Below are 13,776 nucleotides of genomic sequence, written 5' to 3'. Positions count from 1 at the left end.
TGTCGGTGGCCGCACGAGGTGCTGCCAGCTGGAGTCTCCTCTGCATCTCTGGGCGCCCCAGTGCCTTGCACGGAGCCGAGGGGTGGTATAGTGATGCGTGTTGGTTTCTCAGCCCTGCTCTGTATTTTTAACAGCTCTCAATCCAGAAATGGGTTTTTGTTCTTAGCAATAAGTAAGTGAGGTTTATAATTCATGGGGTTTATGGATGTACACTGTGTACAGTCCCCCCCCCCCGCCATGAATTTCTGTACTATCTCATACATATAGGTTATGGCAGCTTCAGAACTGCCTCATTTTGGGGCACCTGGGTGGCTCGGTGGGTTGAGCGTCTGACTCTCGATTTCGGCTCAGGTTATGATCTCAGGGTCCTGGGTTTGAGCCCCTGCATCGGGCTCCACGCTCAGCTCCGTTGCCAGCCTACTGGTTTCTCTCCCTCTCCCTTGCCCCTCCCCCTCCTCACGCACACACATTCTCTCTCTAAAATAAATCTTTAAAAAAAAAAACGGAATTGGGCCTCATTTTACTTTAAAAAGCACACACCTTTGCAGTGTCAGTGCACCAGGAGTTTCTCTCTGTTTCTCTTTGCAGTCTGTTTTCTCCAGGACAGAACGTAGAACACAGGATTGAGCACTGTGGCTCAAGAGAAGAACAGAGTAGAGATCAGTGTGTAGTGTGTCTCTGACTGAGATTTTATTTATTAAACATATGATACATGAGTCCGGAAGGCCCTGCATCCTACAAGGGCTTCACACTCTGTCTCTCCTCTGCTTATGATAGGTGATTTTTAAAAGAATGACAGTGTGAAAGAATCTTGGTCATCTGACCAAAAGCATTCTAATACTTCTTATAGCCTTGTGATTAATCCTACAAGAGAAAGCTTGTCCCCATGCCATGATTAAGTTGTCCTTTGACTGTCAACCACGGGGCACTGCTATTTGAATCTTTCTTCTTTTTGTCTCACCTGACAGTATTTTAATTACCTATATACCTACAAAATGCCTGGGGATATCAAGAACTGGGTGGATGCTCATATGAACTGTGAAGACATTGCCATGAATTTCCTCGTGGCTAACGTCACGGGGAAAGCCGTCATCAAGGTGAGACATCCCGGTCCAAGTCTGCCACTAACTTCGTGATCTTGTGCAAGTTTCTGTTTCTCGGAGCCTGAGACGTTCTCTGAAATATAAACGAAGCGTTGGGTTACATGAACTTTAAGCTCCCTTTTAACTTTAAGATTCTGTGATTGATCCAGTCACATTGTAACATTAAAGCTAGGCTTTGATAATTTAAACATATTTTCTTTTTTTATATGGTTTCTTTAGTTATAGTTTTTAATCTCCAGTATCAGAGATAAAGGCTGCGATGGTCAATCTACAAATCATGTTTTTAAAAACCTTTAATAGTATTCTCAAATCTGATTTGGAATCTAGATCTATTAAAGAATGCAACTTACATCTCTCTTAAGGTGGCTGGTTTTTATTTTTAAAGACATTGAGAAGATAAGTACACCTTATCCAGTTACAACTGTAGTTTTTCTAAACATTGTTTTTAAATATCAATCACCAGTTTTTGAAAGTACCTTTCCCATAACAAATTAAAAGCTGAGAGTACATAAGGATCACATGGGGATCTCTGTATCTGTAATGGGTGTCTATTCCTGAAATGTAGATTTTGCTTGAACCAGATCCCCAGATACAAAGAGAGTTTACTTCTTTTTATGAGTGGAATTGTCCTGACCTTTTTTCCGTCTGGATTAGAATTCCATAAAAAATGGGCAATGCTTCTAGGCCAGATTCCTATACTGGAGTCTTCCCATACTGGAAGCTTACATTGGAAGTGTGGTATGGCATTCCCCACTGATTGTTCATGCTATGAATTGATGGGAGAAGTTGGATTAAACCAAAGTGACCGAGGAAAGAGGAAGAGTCCCTGTCTGTGCTCTGCAAACTTGGTCCGGGCCTCCCCCTGCCCCAGCCCTCTGACTCAGTCAGCACTCACTGCAAGAAAAAGTGAAGCAATGTAAATCACAAACCTAGTTTTAAAGGAATCCCTCTTATCTTCAAAATTGCTTTTTGATGTGCTTCAAGATATTTTTAGTTGTGCCTGCTTACTCTGGACAGTCCTTCCGCCATCTGTGTACTTCTTAGCCTGGCCTTAGGTATCTAGCTTTCTCTCTTTCCCCCCACTCCCCATCCGCTACTGTTTACTTAGCTTCACTAGGTTAGGATAATGGTCTCCCTGGGTTTGCTAAGAAAATCATTAGAAGTTTAAGGTCTGGGAGAGCAGGAGGGAGAGTCAGGGAAAAGAATTCAGAGGGTGAGGGGGACCACTGGATTTTTTCCTGATTGAAAGGAATTGCAAAATAACCTGGCATCTTCAAGAGCATGGCACTGCTCGTAGCATTTGCCATTAGCTGGAAGAAGGAAAAAGAGTGTCTGTTACAGGAACTAAGGTTACGGTGAAAGTTATGGGAAGCTGTATTTCATCGCCCTTATGGCTGCAAGAACAAATGGTGTTTATACAAGGACCTTGGCAGTGAGAAAACAGTCATTAAACAGGAATTAAGGAGCTTGTCATCACCACTTCTTTCTAGTTACAGAAGGCAAAAGCCCTCCAAGCCTTTTTTATTGGGCCCTTGTGAGTTCTGCTGTTGGCCAAGCCAGACAGAATTGAATGGAGGAATGGTGAGGTGTGTGTGTCTGTGTGCGTGTGTGTGCGTGCACGCACACGCATGCGCGTGCCCGTATACGGGCGCTTGTATGCATGTGGAGGGAGCAGGCAGCTCAGCTTACAGAACAGAAGCGTGCACAGTGGTGTCACAAGCATGATTTTATTGTCCTTGGCACTGACAACCAGGTATATTTTTGTACTTCTCTGGCAGGTAACACCACGAAAGAAATTCAAGTGTCCTGAGTGCACAGCCATCGATGGGCTTTCGCTTGACCAGACGCACATGGTGGAGAGGTGAGTGAGCTCTAACCAGAAGTCTGCCCTAGCCTCTGATCCCCATTTCCTGCCTTGGGCCTGTTTATGGGATTTGTTGGAGATATAAGGACAGCAGCTGGTAGCCATAGTCACCTCCTTTTGCACTGTGGGAATTGGGTTAGTTCAAGCCCAGGTCACTCAAAGAATTAATTTGGAATGCTACTCACTCGATTTGTAATGGCTGGAAGGGTCTTAAAAATATAGCTGGCCTTAAGCTCCAGAAGTCGGATTCTCCATGTGGACTAAGCAGTTAACCGTCCACAGTCATTTGAGTGGAAGCTAGTTAATTCCAAGAAAATACTAGATTGTTCTGCAGGATAGTATCTCCATGTGACAGTAAAAGTTTGGTTAGAAAGAATTTAGCCAAACCCAGAGACAAATTACCTTTGCTGACCAAAACACCTACCAAGAACAGAATTGAAAGCACAGCTCTTTCCATTATAGAGTGAGAGAGAGAGCGGGGGGAACATGGCAGCTCTGAGATACTCCTTTTATTTCAGCCTTGTAGGTGGTGTAAAACAAACGGGAGGTGTACATCCTCCCTCAGGACCCTTATAATCCTAGAGTAGGCCTCATCGTTCTCACTTGTACCCCAAGGGTCCCCAAGCTTGGCATCTCCTGAATCAAACCTAATTCTCCCAAAAGGCAGCTCCTTATGTGAGACAACAAGCTCGGACATCCAGTGACACTGTTGTCAAGGGACCAGGGCGCACTCAGAGAGTGCTGGAGTAGCCCTTATAGAATAAGATATCTAGTCAGGTGTCCACAGGCTCATATGGATCTTCTTGCCGCGTCCATTTCTAAAGCGTATCCGCCCTGTTCAAGTCTTTAAAGCCTGGAGGATTTTCTTGTACAAAAAGTTATTTCACTTGGCCTGGATTCTTCTATGATGCTTTCCTCCTCCTTATTTCTTATTCTTACCCTCTAAATAATCCTTTACTCTTTCATATATAAATATCTTACCCAAATGACATGACTTTTATCAACTGTCAATGTGAAATAATATATGATTTTGGAGATATCTGTCACTGGTATCATAGGAATTACACAGTCAAGGGCAGTGACATTAACTGTCATAGCTCATTTAGAAGAGACTCCGATTATAGTTATATTGGAGTACCTGAAACTGTTACTAAACCTACCTCCATTCTTTGTGTTTGGGAGAACTCATGGCATTAAGCTATTGGGTAATTGATTGGGCTGAGTTAAAATGGTGTTATATTGTATAAGATAGGAATCTTAGGGAGAAAGGTTGGCCTGATGATGGCCTTGCAGTTCATGCTAGGGCTAAACAACTCTTCTCTAGCACCACTGAGATAACAAATGTAAAGAGACTTAACATGCAGTGAGAGAGATTTAAGTTAGATAGAATTATTATTGAACATTGAAGAAAGTAACTAAGGGAGATGTGGGGGCTTCCTCTTGGGAATAGGCTTTTGAAAATAGAATAGGCCACTGCCCAGATGTCGTTAGGCTTTGAATAAGATTCTGTCAGAGTTTATAATTAACAACAACAAATACGCATGTTAACAATCCAAAGCTAGGGGCATCTGGGTGGCTCAGTCGGTTGGGCGGCTGCCTTCGGCTCAGGTCATGATCCCAGGGTCCTGGGATCGAGCCCCGCATCGGGCTCCCTGCTCAGCAGAGAGCCTGCTTCTCCCTTTCCCTCTGCCTGCCGCTCTGCCTGCTTGTGCTCTATAACTCTCTGTCAAATAAATAAATTAAAAAAAAACAAAAAAAAACAATCCAAAGCTATATGTGATAAGTGCCTTAAGGGAGGCTCCAAATGTTATTGTTGATCAGGGGAAAGAGAAGTGACTTCTCGCTAGGTTGATTACTAGGAATAATTTTGTAAAGAGATGGCGCCTGAAGTCAGCCTTCAGAGATCACTAGGATCACTGGGCAAAAAGAGGAGATCGCAGGCAGGGGAGACTGGGTGGCCGAAGGTTCCAGTCATCAGGATGAAGGTGAATCTGGCAAGCAGTCAGGAGTCCAGTCTGCCTAGAGTGTAGAATTCTGGCCTGTTGGTGCTGGGCCCTAAAGAACTGCCCAGTGAAGGAGTCTGAACTTACTTCTTCAGGCTCTGATACACCACTGAAGGTTTTTGAACAGGGGAGCTTGATCAAAGTATTGTTTTGAGATTCACTTAGAAGTAGTGCACACAATGGAATGAAGCTAAAGAAATTGAAGAAAGCACATTTGGAAAGCTTGAACTAAGTTGAGTGTGGAAAGGAAGGGATGGATTAAATTATAAGACATGGGTTTATGGTTTTTGTTTTGTTTTTTTTTCCAAAGGAAGATATGCTAGAACTTGAGGTTATGGGGAAGGAATTGACAGAGGGAGCTTAGATCTCAAGTCAGGAAGAATGGTAGTACCGTCAACAGTGTGAATGATACAGTTAGGAGGAGACGCCGGTTAATGAGGAGGAAATGTGGATGGTTGCACCTTTAGCAGTGTACTTAATGAGGACAGGAGGAGATTTGAATCATGGGTGAAGTTGGAGAGCAGTAAGGTAGGTGAAGATTTGGGGGTCTTTCCCTCTGTATGTGCAGATGTAGATACGGAGCAAGCGTTTGGAAACATGGAACTAGACCTTCAGGAAGATGATGAAAGCAAAGGTAGATATTGGAAAGACATCTGCCCAGAGATGGCCATTGCCTGGAGAAAAGGCAAGGGCAGAATCTTGAGAAGCTCTGACATTTTGGAGACAGAAAGAATAACTGAAAACAGAAGCAGCCACTGGAGAGGCCAGGAGAGAAGCAGGATCTACAGTGCACGGAAGCAAGGGAAGCGCACAGAACATGCAGACTGGGGAAAGGGGCTTTGAGTTAAGTGGTCAGTGGTGACTTAAAAAAAAATAATGCCATAGAGTGATGGGGCCTATGGGTTATGGAGTGTGCGTCTGTGTGAGGAAGTGGAGTTAGTGAATGTAGAATACGCTTTTGAGAAATTTGATTACGGAACAGAGGACATCAGTCTTGAAATCAGAAACTGGGAGCAAAACTATTTGGATTAAAGATTGAATCACTAAATTATTAAATGAGGCACTTAGATTGGGAGGGAGGAAGGCATGATTTAAGCCATCTTGGGTAGACCAAGAGATGGAGTTACAGCTGTAGAATTGTTCATTTGTTGGGTTTTTTTTGTTTGTTTTTTTTTTAATAGTTCCCTTTGCAGAATTCCCATTTTGCACAAAACAGTGAAAAAAGTTAACCACTTTGCAAGTTAGGACCTTGTGTTAGGTTTTGTGGTTTAATAAGCTTATTTATTCTTATATTTGGGGTCTTGGAGCAGAAATCTCAGTTGTGTAGGAGTGTAGCTTTTACTGCCCAGCATCCATTTCCAGGATCTACTGTTAATTCTTTAAGAACCAGAAAACCAGAAGTCTTTGTAACTGTTCATTTTGACCAGTCGTTTCACCACGTTAAGGCAATATGGCAGACAGACAGTGCTGATCTTAGGAAAAAGAACATTGTATTTTGATTCAGGCCCATCTTTGTTCAAATTATGGGTTTGCCACTTAGTAGCTATCTGACTTAAGAAAACTGATTTGCCTTACCCTGAATTCCAGTCATTTCATCTCCTAAAATAGGTATATTAATATCTATCAAATTACAGTATCCATTCATGGGTTCAACAAATCCCTATTGAGCATCTTTGTACCAAACACTGTGCTATGTGCTGGAGATGAATGAAGTAATAACATTGGAAAGCCCGTAACCCGATGCCGGGCCACATGAGTCTCCTTCCCAGTTTCCCCAGCATTAGTCCTCAAGGCTCCAGGTTACTTTAGGTGATTGGATGTGTTTACAAGGAAAACAGAAAACCATGAGTCCTTTCTCCCGCAGACACTTCTAGCACTTCAGAGGTAGACACTGGCAGTTCTTAGCCCGTTTGTACTAGATTAGAAAACCAGCCTGGGGGAGCATTTACTGACAGGGTGGCTGGACCCCTGACAGAACAACTCAGGTGAGCCACCAGCAACCAGCCCAGCTCACCATCTGCCCCAGCCTGTGGCCCAACCCAGACCCCCTGTGTGAAAAGAAGGTAGGAAACACTGTCAGTACCTGGCAGGAGCGTTAAGGACCTTCACCCTTCAGTGGCCAGCGGCTTTTCCAGTGCAGGCTGTGTGGAGAGAAAAGAAGCACTCACCAGGCCTGGGTTAGCCAGGGGCAGTTGTCAACAAGTCAGCTGGCCTGAGCCCCAGTGGCCTCTTGCCCATGGCCCGGCCCTGTTGGCAGATCTGGTTACAGAGGAGACATTGTCCTCGCTGCGCTCCAGCGGGCTGTGGAGCCACTGTCCTCTGCCAAGAACCATGGCTCTTCTTTAATACATGCTCACTGGTACTTGTGCTGGACATGGCTGGCCTTTGCTGGCCAGTGTCTACAGGCACGATGACTGGAAACTGGAAGAATCCGTACATGTTTGTAGACAGAACAGCTGCCAAAAGGAAGACCTTGGAGAGACTGACTGTGTCTGCCACCGCCTTGACCCTGTCCTTGGAGGAGAGGGGAGTCGCTGTGCTCACTCGGTACCTCTTTGCGGACACTCCTCGGTCTTTCCCGGGATAACCTTGGACGCCCACCTCCTGAGTCTCACAAGACTGCCGGCAGGGGGGAAGGTCCGTTACCTGTGAGTTATAGTAGTGTGACGGAAAGCACAAAGGCTCTCTTGCCAGTGTAGACCTGCGTTAGAGACCCAGCTCCAGCACTTTCCAGCTCAGGGGCCTCGGGCCTCAGCTTTAACTGCTCAGCCGGTAACAGGAAGCTACTGTAAACCAGCCCTTGGGCATATCGAGGGGGCTGCTTTAAGGAATCCATGAAATCACGTTTGTAAGTTATCTGGCACGTAATAGGTGCTCAACAGTTAATTTCCAGCCCCTCCACTTGGACTCTGGAACTAGGTTGACAAATAAATTCATAACATCTCATCATTAAGATTTTTTAGTCTCAGGAGCCAGACTACCTGGGTTTGGTTCTGCGTCTTATTGTTATTTGACCTTTGGATATGTTACATGCTTCTCCATGTTTCAGTCTTCCCAGTGGAAAATGGGAATAATCATAGGATTTACCCATAGGGTTGTTGGCATGATGGAGGGGGTTCCTAATCTACGTGGGGCACTTGTAACACAGCCTGGAACCTCTGATGCATATTCACTGTTGACTTATGGTGGTGGACACAGTGGTGTTATTAGCTAGAAGAGCTCCAAATGAAATGGTAACACATTCTTTTAGAAACATAAGGACCAAGAGAAAAGAATTGATGACTGGCTTCTTTATTAATTGGTTTCTACCTAAAGCTCCAGAGACTCAAAAACTTGTGGATTAAAACAATTGGAAACAAGGCTTCCAGGATCTCAGGACAGAAGAGACTTTTCTGGTCTGTGTCTTGAAATTCAGCCCCTCTTGGGTAAATGGTTCTGCCTGATTGGCTTGTTCTTACTGTAGCTCTCGGGTGCCTGGGCCTGACTTGAGGGGAGACAGTACTGACCTTTTTGAAATCCATCCTGGAGGTCCCCTTAACTTCAAAAGCCATGTTTACGGGCTTGTTTTTCCTCTCTGGTCTGGATGCGTCCTCCCAGCTGTCACACTCAGTTGGCCTGATTGACCAGAACCCTTTCCCGCCAGCGTGCCTGACCCGCTCACCTCTGAGGAGGTTGCTCACGGGCTCCAGGGGTGGTTTGGAGGCAAGGACAGTGCCGTCTCCCCTCCCACAGAGCTGCGGGGCTGTTCTGTCACGAAGCCTGAGGGCGCTGCTCGCTCTGACATGGGAACGGCAGCTCTCCGTTGGCTGGCAGTTCAGGGATTGCCCTCCATGACTGTTGGTCGAGTGAGTGAGGGGTTTATTGTTTGGAGGTGAGGTTCCCCGCCTGTTATCTTCATCTGCCTTCCACTGCTCCAGGTGTAAGGTCCTCCTCTCAGCCTTTTAAACTTCAGTAAGCTGGAGCTCAGATCCAGGAGCCTCTCCACCCTTTGCCTTCTCAGTTCAGCTGGCAGACATGGGGTTAAGAATTGTTGGCAGCTAATCCACCTTGGTTTGAGGCCTGCTTGTCCTGAGGGGGGAAGAATGAGTGGAATTTGAGGGGGAAGGGAAAAGATACTCTGACCTCTGCAGGCCCGAGGCCTCCAGACAGCATCCCCTGTTCACTTTCTCCCCCTGAACAACAGTCCCAGTCCCCGCAGATCATTTCTGCTGTCCACACCCTCCCAACCTTTTGTAAGAACCTGGGAGCAGGCTGGGGACTCTTGGATTTCTTTTGTTGATACCTAATAGTATGTGTTTTGCTCTCATCTGTCAGCCTCTTGAATATTTTCTCTGTTTTCCTCACTCCTTTCCCTCTCGTCCATCACCTACCTCCTCTCCGCAAACCCCTCAGGTCTGAGTGCATCAACAAGTTCGCTTCCGTCTTTGGGACAATGCCTCTTAAGGTCGTGGAGCACCGAGCTGACCCTGTTCTGTACAAAGACGACTTTCCTGAGAAACTGAAGAGCTTCCCCAACATCGGCAGCTTATGAAACAGGCCGCTAGCGGAGGTCTGAATGTTAAGCTTGGACAGAGGAGAATACGGCCTCCCCGGCACTCTGATATCAGCGTGTGGGGGACCTTTGACTGACAGGCTGGACCGGGACACCTAACCTGCTTCCTCAAGAACCGGAACCTAAAGAAAGTGTCTAAGCACCTTATTGGTGTGTGCCCTGTTCTAGTGTTTCTTATGACCTCCGATGGGTTCTTGTTGAAAATGCCAAATTTTCAACCTTTGTGAAGCCTTTGTGGCATGCTCTGGGTTTAAATCCAGCTCAGACTCCCTTTGTTTGCAGTTCCAATAAAACAGTCTGGGAGGAAACGTCACTGACCCTAAGACTGCGGAGAAGACAAACCTACTGGCCATATTAGATTAGGGGAATCGTGTAGATCACGCCCATATCTCACCTTTAGCTATTTCAGATCAGTGAGGTTTTTTAGGCGGAAAGTCAAACCAAGAACTTGGTGCAAAATTCCAACATCTTCGTGGGATTTGACATCTGCCCTGGGACCGGGGGCACTGGGCCCGTGCATAGGCAGAGCACCGAGTGCTGAATTGGGATCCTGTAAGTTCCATGAACCATTCCTCTTTGGTTTGGCTTGTTGATATGATTAAAATTTTTTATTCCTTTTTATACTTATGTTTGAAATGCTGATTATTGGTAATCCAAGGAACGTTCTTTTTTGTGTGTAGTTAACTCCATCTTCTGGTTAACTTCAGTCTACCGTCCATGTCTAGGAGGATACATAGCCAGGAAGAGTATCCGGGGCCATGTGCGTCAAGTAGAAGATCCCCAAACTATAAACATTCTGAGAGAAGATGTCTCCCAAAACCTCCAAAGGAATCTGTTTGCTTCTTGATTAGATCCAGTCCATTTCCCTGAGTATTCTCAGGGAAAACAGAGACCTTCTAAAGCCATACCTTGAGATGCTCTAGCTGGTGCCATGCTGTAAATGTTGAGGGAGTTGTGATTCCCCACCCCAAGGGGATGCCAGAATTTCCCTCATTCTTTTGGTGTAAACTGAACGTTAGCCAGGGAGGTTCTGGCTAATGTTAAATGCTACTCTAACAACCGCTTTACAATAGTTGCCGGTATATTTAAATTGTTAAATTTTAGCATTTAGTAATATTGCACATGTGTGAAGTATACCTCTTTAAGCCCCGTTGATGAACAAATCTACTCTGGCAAATGTTAGATGTTATGGATTCGAAACAGATTTATCTGGCTCTAATATTAAGATTAGCCACAGTTTGGGCTTTAGCCATAACATATGTCCCCAGAACACAAAATACATAACAATTTGCCTGGAATATGGTTATAATTACGGAAACCTAGCTGTGTACCAGTCGAAGTCACTCATACACCACCCATTGTTCTCTCGAGTGACACAAAGGTGCATAGTTACCAAGCTACAGTTTTTAAACTTGTAGTTTTAACAAGAGTCACTTCAGCTGTGTTCCCATAGACTTTGAGAGGTCAAAGAAAACTTCAAGAAGTAGCAGAATTGACAGCGGGAATCGCGAGAGTTTCATCTTCTCTCGCAATGAGGAGTGAGAGCGAGCACTGGACTGTTCCTGGTGGAAGGGACGAGATGCCGCCTCCTCCTGTATGTTCATGTTGCAGGTGCGGACACGGAAGCTGTGATTTGTCCAACGTGTTGCCTTCAAACACTGGTGCCTAAGAAATACTGTGGATTTGAATAATTACATTCTCGCCAGTAGGGGATATGGAAAGGTGCTTAGTCTCATATTCGTAATCCTGGGGATGGTAGGATAGAAACCAAGAGAAGGGGCGTTCTGTTGTCACTGACAGTGAGTACTGCTGCCCGTTCTGGGGTTCCCTAACTTGTCTCCCAAGATTCAAGGTGGGTGGAGGGGTTGGGCCCCGTTTAAATTCTTGCCGGCAGCCGAGGACTGCGCCAACGTTGTATGCATGTCGTCCCCTCAGCCTGGCCCCCTCAGGTTTTCTGCTCTTTTTCATGTCACTGAATCCACTGCCTTAGTGGCTGGCTTGTAATCCAGGTCTCCCTCTCTGAGGATAAGTGTTTTCTCTTTCTTTTTTTAAAACGTCGTTAGCCCTTTCGTTTTGGAAGAGGAACATTTCAATCTGAGATGATTGGGAGCCCCGGGGGGCTGTGTTGGTGTGACTTTATCATCTTCTTAGGAGTCACTGGACTTCTCGGGGCATGAAACTCCATGCAAGGCGCCTCACTACTCCTAGAAATATTGCGGGTTCAATCTGGCAACATAGCATGGAACGATTTCTCTTACAGAATGAGTAGTATATCCTTGGCACTTGAAACCTCAACGTTTGTATCCTGTGAACAGACAGGTGGTACAGGCCACAAGGAGAAATCCGGGGCAGGGATACAGCCAGTGGTCATGATGCAGGGGTTCCGAGGGGGCTGGGGACTCCACCCCCTTCTCCGTGTATTTCTGAGCTGCTCACCAGCAAGCCTCACCCATAAGCTTGGGCTGGGATCATCTGCCCTTGGGATGCCACAGAGCCTGGTTTCAGAAGCGGAACAATAATGCTAATTAAAATGTCATGTTCTGGCCTACAGCAGACAACAGCTGGTTTTAGATTAAGAAATCTTTTTTAAGAAATTGCATCTTGCTGGCCTGAACAGAAGATGAACCTGAGCTGGCCCTGGCTCTGGCCCAAATGTGCACTTGAGTCACTCGCCTTTGCCCCCAGGGGCCTAATTGGGATGAGCCAGCTTGGAATGCAGGTTGGAAACCCTTTTTTGCTGGTTAACATTACCTAGTTCTTCATATTCTTATCTTGTAAATCTTAGCAAGCCTCACATGTGTTTAGGCAAGAACCTCCCTCTCTAGGAAAATTAAAGAGGAAAATCACAGCTTCTGTTCTCTGAATCTCTGGTTCGTTCCCGCAAACGATGTGCTACTGTCTCTTCTCCGTACTCAGTGTCGTGAAGTTCACAACTCTGACTACCTAGCTCCTCTGCCAAAGCCTCATGTCCTTTCAGCTGTGCTTCCAACTTGTGGTTTTCCGGGCTAGTTTCTCCGCTGCTTTTGGAAAGAAGTGGGCATCATCCTGACGCGTGCTGACCAGGACTGGGAGCTGGACGGGGCAAGCTGCCTCTTTGCTGTGATTTGTTGAAGGATCTACTAATCACCCTGTGGTGCCCCCAGCGGCTGCCTGGGATGGTGGTCTCTGGCCAGAGTGTTCCTACCACTGACAGATGCAGGTTTCTAGCCACAGGCTCTGAAGGTGTGATTGCCAGGGTAAAATTCAAGACCCTTTGATGGTAGATGTAACAAGTTAGCTGAAGGCAGAGGCCACTTGGGAAGTGGCTCAGGTTTGGTGAGACTTCGTGGCTGGCCAGTGAGAGGGTCCCATGGGAGCCCAGCTGGGAGGGAGAGGTTTGGGCTGACAGAGGTTCCCCGTCAGCCACCCATCCTGAGCCTAGTGGGTCTCCTTTGCTTTGGGGCCACTAGCTTCTTGTGGGGTAGGCTCCCTTTTCCACCCCTTGTGGCCCAGGTAGCCTGTTGCAGCAGCAGAAGCCGCGGCAGGCTGCTCCCCAGGCAGCCCTGGCACAGAAAGGCAGGGACAGAGTGCTAAACTGGCCCCCAGCCTCTCAGCCACTTCCTGTGGGGCCATTCTGGCAGGGGTGCTCACCATCCTGGCATGCAGCTGCCCTCCAGGAAGACTCTGGAAGCAACCTGAGCTTTCCACTGCAGGGCCTGCAGGCATATGAAACCAGGGGCCTGTCTACTCACCTCAGCCCTGCTCCGTTCTAAGCCCTGGGGCTCCTATCTGAGGCCAGTGTTTGATACACACCATCTTCTGAGTATAATCAGGGACAGCTTGTGGCCCCATTGTGCCCACTAAGCATCGTCTGACCTGGGAACAGATTTCATTGACCTTCTCCTGGCAGAGAAAAATTAGGTAGGACTCTACTCACAGTGTTAAGGTTTTCCCCTCTTTAGGGTGGGAGCATTCTAAGCCCAACCCACAACCTCTCATCCACCTTTGTCACTGTCAGATGGACTAGTCAGGGGTTTCAGTCTCAGGCTTTGTGACTTCCAGGTTCCCGGGGACGGGGTGTGGGTCTGCACAGGCAGCTCTGTGCCACGGCTTTTCATTTCAGGCTCACCATTGTTGACAAGACAGGGAAGATGACTGGGCAGAGTTGGCCCCCCACCCTCCCAACTTTCCAGGCCTCTCTCATTTTCAAGAAAACAGTTGAGTCACCAGCATCTGTGTCTGGCATTTTGTTCCCACAAATTTACAACCTTTTCA

General features: G+C 46.5%; 1 protein-coding gene across 3 annotated transcripts in view; it reads left to right on the top strand.

The window, feature by feature from the left end:
* Positions 1-10,143, top strand: part of EXT2 (exostosin glycosyltransferase 2) — a 133,625-nt gene extending 123,482 nt beyond the window's left edge. For 2 of the 3 annotated variants that reach the window (XM_081798285.1, XM_081798286.1), the window contains 4 exons: positions 969-1,097; positions 2,882-2,964; positions 8,286-8,365; positions 9,363-10,143. In XM_081798285.1, coding sequence (XP_081654411.1) covers positions 969-1,097; positions 2,882-2,964; positions 8,286-8,365; positions 9,363-9,472 — 402 coding nt within the window. In that variant the 3' untranslated portion in view covers positions 9,473-10,143. The remainder of the gene's footprint in view (positions 1-968; positions 1,098-2,881; positions 2,965-8,285; positions 8,366-9,362) is intronic. The other variant, XM_081798284.1, reaches the window with a different exon arrangement.
* Positions 10,144-13,776: the final 3,633 nt, after the last annotated feature.

This window comes from Leptonychotes weddellii, chromosome 11 (genome assembly GCF_054177405.1).
Source record: "Leptonychotes weddellii isolate Sample4059 chromosome 11, ASM5417740v2, whole genome shotgun sequence".
Classification (NCBI taxonomy): domain Eukaryota; kingdom Metazoa; phylum Chordata; class Mammalia; order Carnivora; family Phocidae; genus Leptonychotes; species Leptonychotes weddellii.
This window is presented reverse-complemented; position numbering and strand designations above follow the sequence as displayed.